Source organism: Marmota flaviventris, chromosome 8, assembly GCF_047511675.1.
Source record: "Marmota flaviventris isolate mMarFla1 chromosome 8, mMarFla1.hap1, whole genome shotgun sequence".
NCBI classification, from domain to species: Eukaryota; Metazoa; Chordata; class Mammalia; order Rodentia; family Sciuridae; genus Marmota; species Marmota flaviventris.
The window spans coordinates 27,058,955-27,080,126 of record NC_092505.1 but is presented as its reverse complement, the minus strand read 5'-3'; the positions used below and the strand labels follow the sequence as shown (position 1 = coordinate 27,080,126).

At 34.5% G+C, this 21,172-nt stretch overlaps 1 protein-coding gene across 1 annotated transcript in view; it reads left to right on the top strand.

Moving 5' to 3' along the window:
- The first annotated feature begins 377 nt into the window (after positions 1 to 377).
- LOC114087626 (multidrug resistance-associated protein 1-like) overlaps positions 378 to 21,172 on the top strand; it is a 92,369-nt gene continuing 71,574 nt past the window's right edge. Inside the window, exons 1-4 of the mRNA XM_071615130.1 lie at positions 378 to 575; positions 6,258 to 6,319; positions 15,116 to 15,257; positions 15,961 to 16,103. Coding sequence (XP_071471231.1) covers positions 504 to 575; positions 6,258 to 6,319; positions 15,116 to 15,257; positions 15,961 to 16,103 — 419 coding nt within the window. The 5' untranslated portion in view covers positions 378 to 503. The remainder of the gene's footprint in view (positions 576 to 6,257; positions 6,320 to 15,115; positions 15,258 to 15,960; positions 16,104 to 21,172) is intronic.

Genomic DNA, 21,172 nt, shown 5'->3' with positions numbered 1-21,172 from the left:
ATGAAGAATATAATCTGGATGTAAATAATGTTATGGTTTTCTGGTACCAATTTATGTTTACATTTGCTGTTAAGGCCATTGCAATAAATTTGCATCCCCTATATTCTACTGATACTTGTCCTTTTCTGTAGGAGACAGCTGTAACATTCTGTGTGCAAACTTATACGTGTCATGAGAGGAAGGAACCAGCTTTGTGCTTTCTAACAGGCCAACCTAGAAATTGGGAAATTGAGGACCAGTAAGTCAAGTGCAAGTCTGAGATCCTCTGAGATGGACAATTTCTCTCCCTCCCTTCTAACTCTTCCTCCTCCCAGCACTACCGGGTTCCACCCTCACCCCGCCCTCGGTCCTCTGACCAGGAAGGGCAGTGGGTACAGCCCGCAAGGCGACAGCTGACTCTCACGCACGGGTCCTGCCACCTCTAGAGCGCTGCATTGTAGCGCCTCCCAAGGGAGGTGACAACTCCAGCACCTCTCCGCCGCCAGTCTTAGGTGCCCAGCGACATGTTTTCCAGCCTGCGGAGGTGGGGCGCCTGCAGGTTCTACGAGCCTGTCCCAGGGGGGCTGGATACGCAGGTAAAGCCCACTAGTCCTGGGGCGGAGGCGGAGCAAGTCTTAGCGGCTCCGGTGGGGGCGGGAGTGGAAAAGGGGGGACGGGCTGGCTCCTGGGATCTTGGACTAGGCTGATGTCTCAGAGCCATATTTTAGTGGTGCAGAGACAGACACATGCACACGCTCCAATCGTGAGAGCTGAGATCAGTCCCCAGGACGGTGGGAAACCTGAGCCATCCTGATCTACGCCTTGGTGAAGAGACATCTGAAGAATAAGTAACTCCTGAATAAGGAAAAGCAAGCGTTTGAGAACATGAATGGGCTTGTCCTTGCTGAAGGGGTGGAAGCCGGTGGGGAAATTCTACAACCAGGGGCTCATCCCACGAAAACCGCAGGGGCCATTAGAGATAAATACTCAAGAGAACCCTGACTTGGGTATGGGGACACTAGGGTCTGGGACAAATCCAGAAACTGTAGACACTTAATGGTGCTTTGCTCTACCCCATAATGACTCATTCTTCTCCCACAATAGGAGTCATGTGCTAAGGCAGTAGCCAAGAGAAATGAAACCTTCCGTTGTGAATTAGGAGAGATTTGTCTAATAAAAATTGCATTCGTTTCATTTATTATCACTATATAAGACGTGGTCTTTAAAAATAGCCCTTCATACAAGTTGTTCTATAGTTCTAACCAAAAACAAACAAAGAAAAAAGAAAAAAAATTCCAGATATTTTGGGGAACTTGTTTTAAAACTCCTGGCTTTTGTTATAATTCCAAAAATTGAATAAATATAACAGCTATTTTTCTGATTACGTATAAAATGAAACTATTAAAAAAATTTTAAAAATTAAAAAAAGTTGCATGTAAACTATGCTTTTAAAAGTTTATATAATAGAGGGGTCAATAAGCCCTTAAAATATGGAAAAGCCCCCTCAAGACAATATGCCTTTTTCATCTTACAGTAGAGAGAACAGGCTCAATCAGTCAAATTGGTTTAATGTCATTACTGTACATCGAAGTTGCCAAAGGCCCTAAATTACAAACTTACATAGTGGGAAATTATAAAACTCAAGCAATTTCCTCATCAAAAATTCCACTGTGCTCTTCCTCTAGAATTCAAATAATGTTTATTTTCTTGATTGTTTTTCAACCTTGATAGGCATCACAGATAAAAATAAAATCCGCTTAAACAGAATAGAAAATGTCTATTTTAATTATATTATATAATGCAAAAAAATTTTTTAAATTAATGGCTTGAAAGCATATTGAAAACCTTACATGATTACATTCATGGTTGAGACAATATTTTTGAAATAATGAATTTTAGATAACAGATCTCTTCCTAACCTATAAGCTAAGAACATGATTTTGTGATTCAGTAGGGCTGGCATGGTGATCTAAGACTAGAATGTTGTAAATATTTTTTGTTGATAGTAACTAACATTTATTTGTTTGTTCATTCATTCATTTATTTATTCATCCAAAATATATTTATTATGAACTAGGCTCTAAGAAAAAATTAGACATCCAGAGTGAAATTTAATGTATTTTCTGTCCTCCAGAGACACTGATTATACTAGGAGAAAAGCACATGCTGGAAAAGATGACATTCTGGGAGGGTGGGGTGAACTTTAGTGAGTGCAGATCTGAAGGAGCCCTCAAGTCCTCCCTAAGGAGTACATTGAGATTTCCTTGATGACACAGAACCACCATGTGAAAAGAGAAGAGGAAAAGCAGCTGGGCACAGTGGCACACGCCTGAAATCTCAGCAGCTTGGGAGGCTGAGACAGGAAGAGCCCAAGTTCAAAGCCAGCCTCAGCAATATCCAGGTGCTAAGCATCTCAGTGATACTCTGTCTCTAAATAAAAATACAAAGTAGGGCTGGGGTTGTGGCTCAGTGGTTGAGTACTCCTGAGTTCAATCCCTGGTACCACCCCCTTACCCCCCACCCAAAAAAAAAAAAAAAAAAAAAAGAAGAGGAAAAGCAAAGGCAGTAAGTAAATCTTGAACAGGACTGAAGTGCAAGGGGAGGTGAGTGGAACAACATGGGCAGGAGCAAAGGCCTAAGTCATAGAAAGCAGTATATGACAGGTACAGAGTTGAGAGTGTGGAATGTAGGAATAGAAGACAGAGTGGACTATCTAAATTAGATCTAGTTTGTTAAATTCTTAAAAGGTCTTGCGCCAGTTTCTTGAAGTCTGTGTGTTATTTTCCTTGTCTAAAAACATGGTAATCAGAAACATGTTTCCACGACAAAGGTATTTTGTATTTAATGAGAACATTTTGTACAGAATCTGATACATAGTAAGTTATTAAAAACATACCTCTTTTTGATTTCTAAATGCTTTCCCTTCTCTATGAGTCTATACTTCCACTTTCCCACAACTTTCTCTACTTTTAGATCTTTTGTACAACACCCTCAAAGGAAATTAGGGGATATGAGAGATTAAACCTAGCAATCAGTCACACAAACCCTATCTCACAAAAAAGATGAGTAGACATTTTACCAAGTGCTGGATCCTGGCTATGCTGTGGCACAGTGGTCTAAATAATTTGTGTATATCAGCTTACCAGGAGTGTAACAAATTCCTGATCTCAATAAACTTAAAAAGAGGCTCAGGGTTTAGGAGGTTTCATTCTATGACTGGCTCCTTTGCTTTAGATATATGGCAGCACAGGACATCATGGAGGAAGCATGTGAAGGAGGATGTCCTTTTACCTCATGACTCCCTGCAAAGGAGACAAAGAGGGAAAGGTTGGGTTCCATTATCTGTGTTAAGGGTATGCCCCTAAATGATCTAAGGCCTTTGATTAGGCCCTACCTCTTAAAGATTTTCACTACCTCTGAATAGACCTTAAAAGGACATTCAAGATTCAAACTATAGCATACTCTTGCTTCTCTGTCATAATCCAGAAATAATAGTGCCTCTAGTCAAGTGAAAATTGCCCTTAAGTCAGTAGTGTTATGTTTATGAAATGCCTACTGTAAGTCCAGTGATAGAGAAGTACAATGGATAATAAAAATGACTTAGAAGACAAAGGCCTGTGCAAGCTTAATAAGACAAAGGCAAAGAGACACCAATTGGGGTCAAGCAGATCTGGAGATTAGACATGTGTGAGTAAGAAGGGGTAAATTAGAAAGACTAAAAAATCTTTAATGGAGAAAATTGAAATGTAATCCCACATGTTTCTATATAGAAAAAGAGAAACATGTTCTATGTTTTCTATTTTTTATATATAAGTTGCAATGCATTGATATTTAAATAATAAACTCAGTGAAATCTACAGTATGAATTCAGTAACTAACTATTCTTTGAAAAATTATTTATATATCCTTGATGCTTTGTAAGAATTAAGCATCTTCACCATTATTTTTTTTTTAACCTGGCTGCTATTCCTTCTCAGACATAAATTATACTTGGACTTTTCCTATGATAAATTCAGTATAAGATGCCAGGTCCACACTTAAGGAGGCTGTTTACCAGAGTAATTAGTGGGCCTCATATAAGATACTACCTAGAAAATTATTCTAAGGGAAATGTTAAGTCAAATGCTGAGTTCTTGTCTTCTAAAGTAACTATCTGTGAAGCTTTGTAAGACTTAGGTGCTTAAAACACAACCCATTATACTTAGCTGATGACTTTCTGGATCCATTGGGCTGTGTCCTGACTTGGGTCAGCTTCACTGAGTGCTGAGCTCCTAGTCATCTACAATCAGCTAGCAGCTCAACTGATGGCTGGATAATGCAGCACCTCTTTACCCATGTGCCTGACAGTTTTCAAGGTCTTGGCCAAAAACAGATGTGGTAAGGTTTTGAGTTTAGAATTAGAGCTTTTTCAATGTTGCTCCCGTGGCATTTTCATGATCAAAGCAACACACAACACTATCAAGACTCAACAGAAGGGAAATAAGATCTACTCAGTGGAAAAAGCTGCAAAGAATTGTTAGCCATTTACAGTGTGCCAGACACGGACCTGTTTGGGAGGTGGAAGAGATCCTTTCATTGACATCGAATTATCAAATTGATAACTCCCTCTGACATTTAGATATATGTCACAAAAGTTGAATTCCAGGTTAATTGGAGAATTTTAACAATATTGCCCCAATAATTTGTGTATTTGTTTTTTAAATAATATATTTAATAAAAACAGTGATGGCAATATCATAATTCATGTTATTGAGTCTTTGTTTGGGGCCGAAATTGTGATAAATGTTTTATAATCATCATTATACTTACTTCTTACGAAAATTCTGAGGATAAATACCATTTGGAAAAGTTTTATATAAATGATTTTTATCATTTACTATAATGCAGAAAACAGATTTAGAGTTGAATATCATATTTTCCCTTCATGTTCAGGACATCTTGCTGTATGGGATGGAATTTTTTCTTTTCTCTCTTTTAGGTTCAGAATTTTTAAAAATATGGTAAACTCTTTGTTTGAGTATGGAATCCAAACTGGGTTAGAGAGGATCAATGCAAAAGTTGTTAAACATGGGACAATTTTTAAGAATCAAATTTAGCTTAGTGATTGATCAGATTTACTTTTTGAAATACAGATGGATGCTGACTCTAAAAATGTAAAAAAAAAAAAGTCAATTTTGAAAGCTTCCTTTTTAAAATCTCTCTTCTCTTCATTGAACCCACTAAGTTAATGAGAAAAAAAAATTTAGGGAAATGTTTAACTTTAAAATAATATGTAATTGTGATAATTACATGATTGTGAATGCCATTATAAAAATATGTAATTAAGTGCTTATACAGAAGTATACCAAATACCTATTGTCTTTTTTCTGGTCTTCAGAAAAAATGAAAACTATATTTTTAAAATTTTTTTTTTTTAGTTTTTGATGGACCTTTATTTTATTTATTTTTATATGTGGTGCTGAGAATTGAACCCAATGCCTCATGCATGCCAGACAAGTGCTGTATCACTGAGCCACAACTTCAGCCTGACAACTATCTTTAATTTAACAATTATAAAATATGTGTATATCAAAGTATGTATGTATATATATGTTCATACACACATAACTATCATAAGTATATATTATAGTGCATGCTATTATACACATGTATATGGACATATACAGAGAGAAGAGTAAGTTTTAGAAATTATCATCTATTACAACAGCATTTACTCATATGTAAATGGTCATAATGTTGGTGAAAATCTTAAAATTCCTTTACTCCAATAATCACCCAGGAATATATTCACTTAATTGTACTCCTTGAAGATTATGAAATCAATGTATCTTTAACTGTTCGTAAAATAACTTATTTAATGTTTACTGTTCCACCTACTGACCAAGATACCAGGCTGAGCTTCCTTAATTCAACAGTCTAAAATCTGAAATACTCCAAAATATGAAACTTTTTTAGCACCAATTTGATGCCACAAGTGGAAAATTTCACACCTGACTTCCTGGAATATACTGCAGTCAAAATACAGGCATACTAAAAGCATTGTGGAAAATTACCTTCAGGATATGTGTATAAGGTATACATAAAATATAAAAGAACTTCAAATTTAGATTTGGGTCACATCTTAAGATATCTCATTATGTCTATGAAAATATTCCAAAACCTTAAAAAAAACCCAAAATACTTCTGATCTCAAATATTACAGATAAGGCTTATACAACCTGAATTCCAAATGAAAACTGAAGGCATTAAGTATATGCTCATTATGTTTTTCATTTTAGAAATGCAGTCCAGAGAAAAGTGCTTCATTTTTCAGTAAAGTGACATACTCCTGGTTTAGCAGGTAAGAATTATACTTACTGATTCGCAGCATGTGGAGATAAGAACAATTCCAAGGGAAAAGACACTGGAATGCTATTCCTTTATTTTAAGTATGAATATATTTACAATATGTCATTGTAAAGACTTTCTTTTCATGTCACCTATTACACAGAAATCATAGGTAATGACAATAAGGCTATCTCTTTTTAGGAATTGTGTCTGTGAGCACTAAGAAGGGAAAGGAAAAAAGAACTTTTTATTAACATCAAGTAAATGTAATACACATATATATACATATATATTACATATGTATGTGTGTGTATATGTATGTGTGTGTGCATGTGTATGGAATTTATCCATTGGATTGGTACCCAGGTAGGATCAAGTATGTGTTATAAGTCAGTTTCTTTTGAGTCCATGTTTTATTCTCTTTTTTTCCCACGTATGTCTTTCTACTCTTTACTAGGAGTGGTTTCATATATGCTTATATATTCTACTATAAAAATTCATACACGTACATATACAAGAACTAATTTCTGTAAAATACTATGCTTTATCTCAAGGAATAATTAAGCTATATAGTACAATGAGAGCTCAGAAGTTCTTTTAGGGACACCAGTATGATCTCTGACTTTAACACAGGAATGAAATCAAATGAGAAGTGTTGACTTTCTTATTTTATAAATTCAGAAGCTTTTTTAGAAGTATATTTCTTTCTCACTCTTAAGAGAAAGTTTCTGATAATACAAAATTAAATTTACCTTGTTAACTTCATTAACCCTGCTTAGTAAAAACAAAACTGCTCAATTTTTATCTACAAACATTTTCTCAAGAGTAGATGAATCCTTAAAATAATTGATTGAACACTAGATGACCTGAACTCTGCTAATCTTTAAAAATATAGGGATAAATAATTTATTTTCTGCTTTCTTGGAATTCATAACAGAATTAGAAAGATTAAAAAGTAAATCATCAATTATCAAAAGGTAACAAAGATGTATCAAAAAAGCAACATAAATAAGGTTAAGAAACAAATTTTCAGTAGAGTCATCTAAAAAAATTTGCAATGCTTTGAAATGTTTCATGAGTACATGTACCTTATTTCAATATTTAAAGATGTGTAGGAGTGAATCAGGTTGCATTCCAAGTTGCCACATGCAAGCCACAGAAAGAAGAGAGAACTGCCCCTTCACACCTTGCAGGACATTAGAGTGGCATAAGACTAACCCAGGGGGAGAGATCATGAGACTTTCTTTAGAACATTGTGAAGGGAATGAAAAGACACTGGAGAATCGTAACAGAAGAGTGATGTGATCATATTTGCATTTTAGAACATCACCTTTGCAATTTTGTAGACAAGGTGTATAAGAGATAGAAATGGAGACAGGAAAATTTATAAAGAGTCTCTTTGGGTGTCCTGGGAGATTTATGGTCACATTTTGAAATAAGATAATGATAAAGGTGATAAAGAGGAAGAAACTATTTAGAAGATTTATTTAGAAAAGTGTGGATTGGATGAGATTATTGAAGGACTGGGAAAAGTGTAGGTTAAATGCCAATTTCTAGTTCAGGTAACTGTGAGGTTCCGGTGTGGTGGGGAAAAAAAAATAGGCTCAGATGGAGGAAGTTTTACTCTGAGATGCATGAGAAGCATCATTTAAACAGGTATTTGGATATGTGGTCTCTAGTATGGATTTGGGAGTCACTTATTATTATAGGTCAGTCGCTGAAACCATTGGTATGAATATGACTGTCAAGAAAGAAAATCCTCTGAATACAGATGGTCTGTTGGGAATCCTTCATTTTTAAATGAAGAGAGGAGTTGTAGTCAGTCTACAAAGGAAACTATATACAGGTATTCACAATGTAAGAGGAATATCCAAGGACAGAAATATGATTAGCAATTAAGAAAAAAGGAGCTATCAAAAAAGGAGAAAGATAAGCAGATGTAGTTCAGTGGTAGAACATGTGCTTAGCATGCATAAGGCCCTGCATTCAATCCCCACCACCATCAAAAAATATAATAATAAAACAAAATGTTCAATAGAGCTAAATGTTAAAAAGGGAGTAAATTAAAATAAATACAGGATATTCTTCCTTAAATTTAGCAACCTTAAGATTAGTCTTTTTTTTTTTTTTTTGAAATCAGGTTAAGTAGAAAATGTATATACTTATGGGCAAATTCCAGGTAGACAAAACTGAATTATGGTAAGAATTCCAAGTTATATCAACCTAGGAACCACTTAAAGAGTTTGGCAAAAATTTTATACTAATACAATTAAGCTACATATTAGGAAGAAAAACAATTAGGTAGAAATTATTGTAATATGTGCTTATGTGCTATTTACAGTTAATGATTTTTGACTTTTCAAATTCACATATGTATATAAATGTTTTCCAAACCTGGATTCTGTTACATCTGTGAATTGAGAGAAAGAGTACTATTTATTGTGGTTTTAAAAAATTGGGGTCATTTTAAAGTTGTAAATATCAAAGAATTTAAATTGTACAGATTAAATTAATTTCAGTCAAATATAGATTTAAATTTTTATTACCAAACTATAAAATTGTATGTAATATTTAATTTTGTGAATACCATTTTAGGATTCCTAAAGCAAGAAACTGAAATTAAGTTTAAGCATAACATTTTTGTAAATGCTAATATTTTGAAATCCATATCTTAAGTTAATTAAATATACCAACATGCTATAATTGCTGACTATCATATTTATTTTATTTAAATTTAGCATAACAGAAGTAAATACAAAATATTTTTATAGTATGCTATTATTTGGAAATGTCGCTGGCTTGATTTTTTATTTGATGGTTAGACAATTGCAGTTGGAAAATAACTATTGTTTAATAGGAGACTCAGAATAGCTAAAGCAATCCTTAGCAAGAAGAATGAAGCAGGTGGCATCACAATACCAGACCTTAAACTATACTACAGAGCAATAGTAACAAAAATGGCATGGTATTCGCACCAAAATAGACTTGTAGACCAATGGTACAGAATAGAGGACACAGAGAAAAATTCACCTAAATACAGGTATCTCATATTAGACAAAGGTACCAAAAGCATACTAGAGAAAAGATAGCTTCTTTAACAAATGTTGCTTGGAAAACTGAAAACCCATATGCAGCAAAATGGCCCCCTTTTCTCACATGCACAAAACTCACCTCAAAGTGGATCAGGGACCTAGGAATTAAAACAGACATCCTGCACCTAATGGAAGAAAAAGTTGGCCCAAATCTTCATCGTGTTGGATTAGACTCTGACTTTCTTAATAAGAAAGACTTCTATAGCACAAGAAATAAAATCAAGAATCAATAAATGGGATGAATTCAAACTGAAAAGTTTCTTCTTAGCAAAAAAAAAAAAAAAAAAAGAAAGAAAGAAAGAAAGAAAAAGAAAACAATCTGTGATGTGAATAGAGAGCCTTCATCTTGGGAGCAAATTTTTACCACAAGCACATCAGATAGAGCACTAATCTCCAGGATATATAAAAAAACTTCAAAAATTTAACACCAAAATAATAATAATAATAATAACCCAATCAGTAAATGGGCCAAAGATTTGAACAGATACTTCTTAGAAGATGATATACACTCGACCAACAAAGACATGAAAAAATGTTCAGCATCTCTAGCAATTAGAGAAATGCAAATCAAAACTATTCTAAGATTTCATCTCATGCCAGTCAGAATGGCAGCTATTAAGAATACAAACAACAATAAGTGTTGGCAAGGATGTAAGGGAAAAGGCACACTTATATATTGCTGGTGGGACTGCAAATTATTGCAACCAATCTGAAAAGCAGTATGGAGATTCTTTGGAAAAGTTGGAATGAAACCACCATTTGACCCAGCTATCCCACTCCTTGGGTTATACCCAAAGGACTTAAAAACAGTTATGTAGCCATGTCCATATTTATTGCAGCACAGTGCACAATAGCTAAACTGTGGAACCAACCTAGATGCCCTTCAGTAGATGAATGGGTAAAGAAATTGTGGTATATATGCTCAATGGAATAATACTCAGCATTAAAGGAGAATAAAATCATGGCATTTGCATGTAAATGGATGGAGTTGGAGAATATTATGCTGTTAAGTTAGCCAATCCCCAAAAAACAAAGTCTGAATGTTTTCTCTTATATGTGGATGCTGATCCATATTCGGATGTGTGTAGGGTGGGTGCATGGGAGGAATGGAGGAACTTTAAAATAGTGCAAGGACAAGGGAGGGGAAGGAAGTGGGTATGGGGGGAAGAAAGATAGTGAATGAGATGGACATCATTACCCTAACTAAGTACATGTATGAAGACATGAATGATGTAACTCTACTTTGTGAACAACCAGAGACAAGAAAAATTGTGCTCTATATGTGTACTATAAATTGAAGTGCATTCTGCTGTCATGTATAACAAATTAGAATAAATAAATACATTTAAAATTTAAACAAAAGAAAAAGATCTATTGTTTAAGAGAATGTCCCTCTGAAATCATTGTTTAATTTTATTCTTGTGTCTGGTTTTCACTTGTAAAATAAAGTCAGAAATTATTTCCTAGGCCAACTTTGCCCAAAATTATATGAATAATTCAATTAAAAATGAGCTCAGACAATACATTACTTAGGAAATAATATGCTTATGAGTCTTAATTCCTAAGGTAGTAGCGATCTAGATCATTTTGATGATCAAATAATTACCAAGCCTTTATTAGAAAACATAATCTGTCTTTAGTGTATAATGATCATGGTCATGGAATAATCCCCTTGATATATGTGGAAAAATCTAGTTAATGTTTTTATGGGTCACACTTGGGTCATTATTTTAACTAGGCATACATTCTCCAATATGTCCTACCTTTTATTCACACATTAATAAAATGTATACATTAACTGGCTTTGTTTCAATCAATGATTTTTGGACAGATTGATTCATTCCTTTTCTTATCTACTCAAAAAAAGGGTCAATCACCCCTTCCCAGAAATCTTTAAAAGGTGACTAATAGTAATATAAATGAAAATGCTCTCTGTTCTTGTTTTCAAAATATTCAAATTTATTCATCTACAAAATTATATTTTGTCGCATCTTTCTAATTAAATGACACTTGTTAATATTACATATGTTCAAAATTCTGTCTATGATGACAAAATTAAAAATGGAGTGGTGTTATCACATTTCGAAGCAACTGTCTGCCTTTTGTTAAAGTAGCATTAATTTATTCCACATAGAAAAAACTGCAACCTGTCCCTGGAGTTCATGGTGTTTAACCACCTGTAAAAATGGAAATGAATACTGCCGTGCCTGCTTTAAAGAGTTGTGAGGATTAGGTGAACTGAAATGAATATGCTTTGAAGAGAAAAATTATTCTAACAAATACTAGATGCACATAGGAATCTGATAATTGCTTTGAGAAGAAGGTCCACAAGTTGATGGGATCCAGCAAATGCAACATTTCAGTCATGGAGAAGGTCAACTATTGATCCTAATTGCTTCCCAAAAAACTCCCTCAACATTTAATATAAAGAAATACCACTTCTACACTTCCTCTTTTCCCAAACTCTTAAGTGGGAATATAAGACTGCCCCATGTGATCAGAGTCTTAAAAGTTTATCACAGAGAACAAAAGATGGGGAGGGAGCACACACCTGGGAAAAAGGAAGTCAAGGTAGCTAAATTACAGAGCCATGAAAATCACAATCAATTCAGCTGAAGTGTCACTTCTAGATACTGCATTATTTGGAGACTCAGCATGAAAGCTAGGGGTCACTTATCCCTGAACCAAAACCGCTGAGTTTTGCACAGTTCTATCTCAAAATGCTGAGGCAGTAAATGTTATTAAAAATGCTTTTCTGAAAAATCAATGTGATCTTATTTTGAAAATGAATATTTATTTTATGCAATGGAATAGAAGGACTTAATATGACATGAAAGGAGTTTATTGCTTAATATGTTTTTAAAAGTGCACTTCAGGAAAATGTCCAGCATATTTGAGCCAACCGAAACATGATTACTGATGGTACTTTCTTATTACATTTGGGCCTTTTTGTTAAATAAGGATTATAGTATGCTACTATGTATTACAATAAAAGTAAAATTGAATCCAGTGGAGAATCCAGTTACCACAGGGTTTACATTCATCCCAGGGTCAATCAGTTGAGATTTTTCAGTAACAATGAAAATGAAGTAGACCTAGTTGGAGTAGTATAATACTTTGCTATGGTTTCTTGGTCTAATGCATTTTATAATTGAAGGAACTGAGGCTAGAGAGTTGGAAGGATTAGATATAAATGAGTTTAATTTTTTTTTTTTTTTACTGTGGAAGTCACATCACCAAGCTCACAGATTATATCTGAATTCTATCACTGAGGATTGTGTTTGGATTCAAGTAACAGAATAGTCAAATAATAATAGCTTAAACAAATAAGTACAGACATGACTATGGGTTGACATAATGACATTTTGGTCACAACGTCATAAGAGTGCATTACTCACTTTTGTGTTTGTGGCATTGTTGGTGTAAACTACCCATTGCACTGCCACTTGGTAAAAGTATATATAGTACCTAAAATTTATAATAATAATAATAGACACCTCTGTTACTGCTTTACATTTTTACTGTATTATACTTTTATCATTATTTTAGAGTGTGTGCCTTCTGTTTACTAAAAAAAAAAAAAGAATTTTCACTGTAAAACTATCTTCTGGGATATGCTATCAACACCTATTACATCTCAGGTTTACCATGACTCCTGATTACATAAAGAAGCCATGCCAAGTGAGTGACCTATGCCATCTAGGTTCCTTTAATGACACTTTTGATGTTTGCACAAAAAAATTGCCTAATAGCATATCTCTGGGAATGTGTCTCATCATTCAACAAGGGTTAATTGCATTTATTTTCTTAGTGAGAGAAAGACATGGAACATGCTGGTGAGCTACCTCAAAAATGCTATGAAAGGCCCCGGCATTTCCTGTCTTCCCACTTTCCATGCTTCTCATTGGCTTTTCACCTCTGATGGCAAAGGTAGTGTCTTAGTCCACTTCCTAGTTCTGTAACCAAATACCTCAGACTGCATAAATTCTTTTCTTTTTTTTTTTTTTTTTGCACTTTAAAATATAAAGAGTTTAATTATTTAAATTTGTACACAGGGACTGAAGGTTTATCAACATGATTGAATAATAAGCCCTAATGCTGAACTTGTGGAAAAGTTAGGTTAATTTTTTTTTTATTGGTTGTTCAAAACATTACAAAGCTCTTGAATACAACAGTCACTAGTATGGCACTATGTAAAAACGTGGATGTGTAACCGATATGATTCTGCAATCTGTATATGGGGTAAAAATGGGAGTTCATAACCCACTTGAATCAAATGTATGAAATATGATATGCATAAATTCTTAGGGGAGAAATTAACTTGTCAGAGTGGTGAAAGCTGGGAGATTCCAAGCATGGCCTTTGTGCTGTTAGTGTTTCCATGCTGCATAGGCTTGGTGAAAAGCAAATGAACAAACAGGTGACAGGAAATCAGTAGATCTCACCCTCTTGTCCACTCCCTCCCTCAGTCACTTACCCCCACCCCAACAAGTTGATCCTTTTCATGAGGATGACTTGATCCACATTGCCTCAGTACCTCTTAAAGGTCCCCCTCTTAATGCCGTTACAATGGCAATTACATTTCCAGATAAGTTTTGGAGAGGACATCCAAACCATAGCAGGTTCTATATCAGAACATCATTTCTTCAGTATATGAACAAGAGTAAGCAGAAGGAAAGGGGTAGCAAAATATTTCTCTGCTTCAAGTTTTATAGTTTCTTTTGAAATCAAAATTTCTCCCCAGCATATTTTTGTTTCAGTATAATTAGCCATAACTAGTTAGTTATGTTCCTAACCCCAAGTAAAGTGTAATGGGATTTCCAGGACTGCTTTAGACCAACCATAATCCATAATTCAGCTACTGGAATATGGGCTGTCCGCGAGTTCACAAGACTTTCAACTGAATAATGTAAGATTTCCATTAGCAGGAAGATGGTAGAACAGAAGGATTGCTGAGGGAATGTGCAGTTCATCATTTCCCACAATAAGTTTTGTGGTCTGACTAGATTGTGCATGTTTGTCTGCCTTTCAATTTAGACACACTGTTCTCACAGAATCGTTTACGGTGCACCTTTGGCCCTTTGAAGGAAGGGGGATGCAAACTCTAAGAGGTTTGCAGAAACTTGCCATCTTCAGGTGTCAACTCAAAAATGGCACTCTCACATTGGCTGGTATTCTACCAGTCAGAGTAAGTCATATAGCCAAGGTCAAAGTTTATGGGCTAAGGACAGATATTCTACATATTGTTGGAAAATCTCTACAGTCAAATCACAAAAAGCAAATAAATTTCCAATAGAATAGCAAAAAGTTGCAAACGCAAAGGGTGGATCCATTTCTCCTCTGCACAAGCCTAAAAAGCAAATGTGGGTTCTTGAATGAGTGGGTGAATAACTTAACTGTAAAAGTTTGCTACTGATATTTCAGTAAAGGAGGTAAGATACATGAGTAGTACATTTTCCAAATGTAAGATGAGTAATGAAGTTGGTATTTCACTAAATTATTGAATGTCTAAATAGCCATTTTAAAAACTACAAATAATTGTAATACATCATTTAACTCTGTAATAAAGTTGTACGAATTTTAAAATATACAATCTGGTCATTCTATCCTAACCAATAAAGCAATTTATAACCCAGGGAGTAAAATAAATGCATGTAAAATTATTTAAATTAATTACTGACTATGCTGAATTATTTACCTTACCATTTTATTTTTAGAATAATTATTTTAGGCTATAAGAAACCTTTGGAAAGAGAGGATCTTTTTGAACTAAATGAAAGTGATTCTCCCTACATTGTGTGTCCCATCTTTGAAAAGCAATGGAGGAAGGAAGTTTTAAGGAATCAAGACAGGCAAAAGGTAAGGGTAATTAATTATTAAATTTTATTAATTACTCAAGAAGTCGACTACTATGTAAAGCTAGATAAAGATTTTTCTAAATGTGAGATATTATTGTTATTAATACAAAAATCCCCTAAATTATTTGCAGTGACAAACCATTTTCATAAGCACAATTTCTATACTCAAATTTTTCAGCATCTCTTCCCTTTATGTATATTTGGTTTGTTAGTCATGGTGGCAAAGATGGTTCCTATATCTCATAGTATACATCTATTGGTCAAAGTAAGTCACATGGTGACCACAGCAAGTTTTACTTACCACAAAGTAAGTCACATGGTGACCACACAAATATTCCATATATAGCATCACATATATACACATATATCCTTGTTTAACATCCCTAAAAGAAAATGTAACTTGGAGATAAGGAAGTATTGGTATTAATGAAATAATTTCAAAAAGTGATGAGTAAATGAAGTTGTTTTTCACTAAATACAGCTATTGCTCCTTTTCTCCCATGTGATGTAATTAACACCTGTGCATCTGGATACCAATGATATGCGTCACATTTTCAACTTAACTGAATTTATTCTTTCCCTGTTGCCTTATTAACTTTGGAATGCATTGCTATTTTTTTAGTAATATTGTATGTATATTTTACTTTTACTTATATTAGTTCTGTCCAATTTTCTCATTGTTTCCATTCTCTTTAATTACATAGGCATCTTTTCATAGAGAGGACCATACCAGGAAGCCATCTCTACTCTCTGCATTGTGGAATACATTTAAGTCCTCCCTGATTCATGTTGCTTTATTCAAAATGTTTGCTGATATTTTGTCCTTCACTAGCCCAATCATAATGAAGTAAGTTAAAAGCTTATTGTTTTTTTCTTTATTTTCTCCTCACAGGTAAATGCTAAGCAAGTATTCCACTATAAAATTTCTCCTAGAAAAGAGTAGGAAAGTTTCTTTTTTTGTGAATTTTATTTACTGTATGAACACTGTATTGGGATTATCTGTGATGTGAATATAAATTGTGATGCTATAGTCAGTGTTTACTGAGGCCAACAATGTAGTAAGTGATACTATAAAATCTTTGTATTAATGGTATTGTCAGAGTTGTCTGGAGAAACAGACCAAATAGACAGACAGATTTATAAGAGGGGAATTAATTATGAGAATTGGCTCATGAAATTATGGAAACCAAGAAATTTCCACAATCTGCAGTCAATAAACTGGAAAGCCAGTGTGAAATTCAGTACAAGTCTAAAGACCTGAGAATCTGGAAGTAAGACACTCAAGGGCAGGAAATGGGAATTATAGTAATTTTTACTCAGAAAACAAAACAAACTTGCCCTTTTCTGATTTTCGTTTTTTATCCAGGCCACCAATTGACTGGATGACACACTAGGCCTTCCAATATCAGTCTACAAACTAAAATGCTAATCTCTTCTAGGAACTCCCTCATGGAAAATTGTATCATCAGCTATCTGGGTTTTTTCTTCACCAAGTCAAGTTAAAGCATAAAATGAAAATTCTATTAATTAGCTTACTTAACCTTTACAACATCCAACAAGGAAGTAGCATATATTTTTACACCTAGGATTACAATATAGAAACAGAGAGGTTTAACTAATTTGCCTAGTCCACATAGCTAAAAACTACCAGTTTAATGATTAAATTCTTTTAATGATTAAACTCTTGAAAAATTGTTTGTATGTTTATAAAATGCAGTGATAGATGCTTTTGATATTTGTTTTTAGCTGTGGTCTTTTGAGAATTCAACTTTATCAACCAAGGTACTAATATATAATGACTATGTCAGATTACATATTTAATAATAATATATAGTAGTGATGTATATACACACACACATATATATACATCACTACTAATTAACATATACATATTTGTAGATATATCTTTGTATATATATTTTTTCTCAAAGAGTTTTTATAATATCTATCTTAAAGCATTTCTATAATATCTGCCTACAAGGGATTAAAGGCAATGAATTTGAAGCCTTGATTGCGTACCACATTTTTAAAGGAGTCTACCTTACTTCTGTTATTTGAAGAAAACATTTCTTGTTAACCTCTGATTTTATTTTAGCATTGAAGATACATAGTTTTTAAACTAGTTAAAGTTTTAAAAAAACAATTTAGTCATTAATTCATGAAAATATAATTAATCATGAGTTACCTGAATTTCAGATAATTTCCAGGAGCATATTTATCCAATATTAATTGAGTATCTGTTATATGCCAAACACTGTTCTACGTAGACTATAGGGATAGAACAAAAATCAAAACAAAGTTCCATTCTGACACTGAGGATGATTTGAGAATAAACAAATTAATAAATATAAACAATATTTAGAAATAATCAGTGCTTAGGAAAGTAAAAGAACAAAGCCAAATGAGGGACTGTAAATTTCTATTTGATTTATTAGGTGATTGAAGATGACATTGGTGATAAGGTGACATTTGAGCAAAGTCCTGAAAGAAGTTAGAAAGTTAACCAAGACAATATCTGTTGTAATTTGAGGTTACATGAAGGTAAGAGCTAAGGACATAGTTTGTATCTTTGAGAGCTTGTAAGGTGACAAGTGACACTGGAGCAGAAGAAGGCTGAGAGGAAAAGTGATAAGATTGAGGTCAGAAAGGCTCAGAGTGATTCAGGAGATCTTGAAGGGCCTTGTGAAAAGATGATGGAGAGAGTTAGAAGAGAGGCCTTTGGAAGATTTCAAAGGCGGAATGTGATTAGACTCAAGTTTTTCTGTGATTGCTCTGGCTGCTGTGTGGAGAATCAAGTAAGGAAGAGCAAGAGTATCAGAAGGAACACCAGTTAAGTATCCATTGATGTGATGCAGGGAAAAGTGAGTGGTGGCTTCAAATAGGCTGTGGTGATGAAGGTAATAAAAAGGGTCAGAGTCTGGCTCTGGTTTAGAAGTGGAGACAGAAGAGGACACACTGATGGTTAGAATGTAGGATGAAGGAGAAGGAGAGTATCAAGAATGCCTTCAGAGTATTTTTTTTTAACTTAAGTCAGAAGGTAACAAAGTCCCTGTGTATTGTGAATACTCAGGAAAGACTAGAATAGGGAACTGAGTTTGCTTTTGGACTTTCTAAATTTGAAATATCTATTAACCACTGTGCAAGAAAGAATTGACATAGCAGGCCTGACTGTGCACTCCAGAGGCCTGCTTATGGGAGTGGTCTATGGCTGACATCTGGAGCTGAGATTTCAAGAGGGTTGTCACTACCTGAACGGATAGAGAGGGGTTCAATTATATCCAAACTGTTGATATAGTTAATTGTGCCAAACACCTGCTGTCCTTCTAGGAGTCTAGAATTTTGATATGGATTAAGAAAAAGGAAAAATATTGGGCCAACCACCCTACATACTGGTTTTCCACCAAATTTGCCTGGTAGAAAATATTTCACACCAGTCACTAGTTGCTGGGGGAATTAAGTGTGTTCTTTGTGATTTTGCTGAAAGAGAAAAAGGAACTTTGGAAGCTTGTGCCTGTTTCCCCCTGGACTTCAACTCATGCACATTTTTTCTCATTGCTGATTTTGCTTTGTATTCTTTCACCATAATAAATCAGCTGTGTTTATGACTGTATGCCAAGCGCTGTAAGTTCTCCTAATGAATCATTGAATGGTCTTGGGTATTCCTGACACAGCAATTTAGATTAAAAGGTTGAGTAAGAAACTCTCTATACAAGTCTGGAATAGAGAAAGGTGGAGGCACCAGTGATTAAACTGGGATTATTCTGAATTGGACTGGGGTGGGGGTCCAGCCACTCTTCTGGATGAGGCTATGTTAGCATACGTGTCGAGAAGTAAAGATGTCCATGGACAAAGCCATCAGCTATTCCAATGCGTAGAGTTGGTGAAGATGAAGAAATCTATCAGAGGATATTGAGAAGGAATGACTAGTGTAGAAAGTAGAGAACCCAGAAAGAATGGTGTCAATATTGTGTGCATGTACACATATGTAACAGCGAATCCCATCAATATGTACAACTGTAACACACCAATAAAAAATGAAGAAATAAAAAATATAAATAAAAGAAAGAAAGAATGGCTTCAGGAAGCCCAAGAAGAAGGTGTGCATTGCTGTCAGAAAACTGTTCCTATGGTATCCCCCTAAAATTCTCTGATTCACTTCCTTTTATTTAGAAATATAAACCAAATGTACCCTGGATTAAACCACTCACCCCCAGACACAATAAAAGATGTCTTCCTTCCACTGTCTTTGTTCCTACCTCAGTATATGCCAAGAGTGATCCTACAGTTTCCTTGTGTGTGAAGAGAAAGCTACTTATCACAGGCATTTAGCACCATCTTCTTCCTCTCCTGCCCTGCTTTGGTTATCTAATGTGGCAAAATCAGCCATGTCAAAACTTAATGGCATAACACAGAAGTTTCATTAATCTAATAATTTGGAGGGTCAGAACTTCAGGCAAGTATAGCTTTTCTCTACTTCACAGCTCAGTGTCTTGAACAGCTGGACAAATGGAGATGTTATGTCTGGTGTCCTGGTTCTGGGTGTTGGCTGGGTGACCTTGTTTCTTCTCCCTCTTTGCTGGTACTGGAATGTCCCAGATAGCTGCCTACCTTCTTAACTCAGACACCTGGGCTAAGATGGCTGGGAATGGCCAGTTATCCATCTCTTTCTTCCCATTTACCAATGACTTCTGCTCAAGAAAGTCATTAGAGAATCTCACTATGGCCACAGTCTCTCCTAAAATAATAATGTGTTATAGCATGCCAGTGTCTCTGTATTCTCCCAAAATTTGTACTATGAAAGAAGGCCTGTGAGATAGAGAATGTTCTAATTTTGTGACACATTCTTGCAACACACGTACTTGACCACACTTGCAAAACAGAAATTTTAATATTGCATTGAAATGAGTCAGCCTTTGTCCCTGCCTAGACAACAGGCTCCTCCAGGTGTTATTCACTCCTCAGCCACTGCCATAAACCTGGCACATAGAGCCCCAACACATTTCCTGAATTGCATACTGAATAAATGGACATCAGCAAAGTTAGTTACACTTTTCCCAGAGATTCTCATTCTACAGTAACTGAATAACCTTAAAATTTCTACACTGAGGAGCAACTCAGTTATCGGAAAGAATGAGTTTTTATGAGTTTGCATGAATATGATTTAGACTCAGCAGAGCTGAATTTGTGAGCTAGTTTTGAGATATATATATATTTTTTCTGTTGATAAGGAAAAGTTATGGAGAGGACTATTTTTAAAGATGAGGGCACTCTGTCATATGATTATGACACATATGTGTGACCAAGCATATAAAATAATGCTTTTGTTAATTTGCTAGTAGAAGAGATGTTTTTCTTTTTGGATTATTGTATTTTCTCTTTATGGAATTTATTCTAACATAGCCAAACATAAAATGAATGTTTATATCTAATATCACAAATAGTTTTATGGATTTTACCATATCTAGAGCACAGAATATTTTTAATATTTCATAATTAATGTGTAGAATCTGTGTGGTACCTGGTGATAAACATTTAGTTGTTTGATTTTTATGAAAAAATTAAAAGGTTAATGAGAGCTATGTTTATAATAGGAATACTAGAGCTCTTCTTTCAGGAAATCTTATTCAGAGACCCAAAAGGCATTTTGTTAAATTACCTTTGCAAAAATAATTTATTGTTCTAGTAGATGGCACCCAATAGAGATCAGTTAAGAAATTCAGTTAAGAGATCAGTTAAGAAACTCCCATTATTAGTATGTCCCTCTGGGAAATGGAATAATTTAATAATGTCACTGAGAATATATAATGCCCCAAATAATTTTCAAGAAGTTTTAATATTAGTTTTAGAGACACACATACACATATATACATATATATTATTCTAAAAGCTGATTTTAATAATGTTAATATTTGAAGT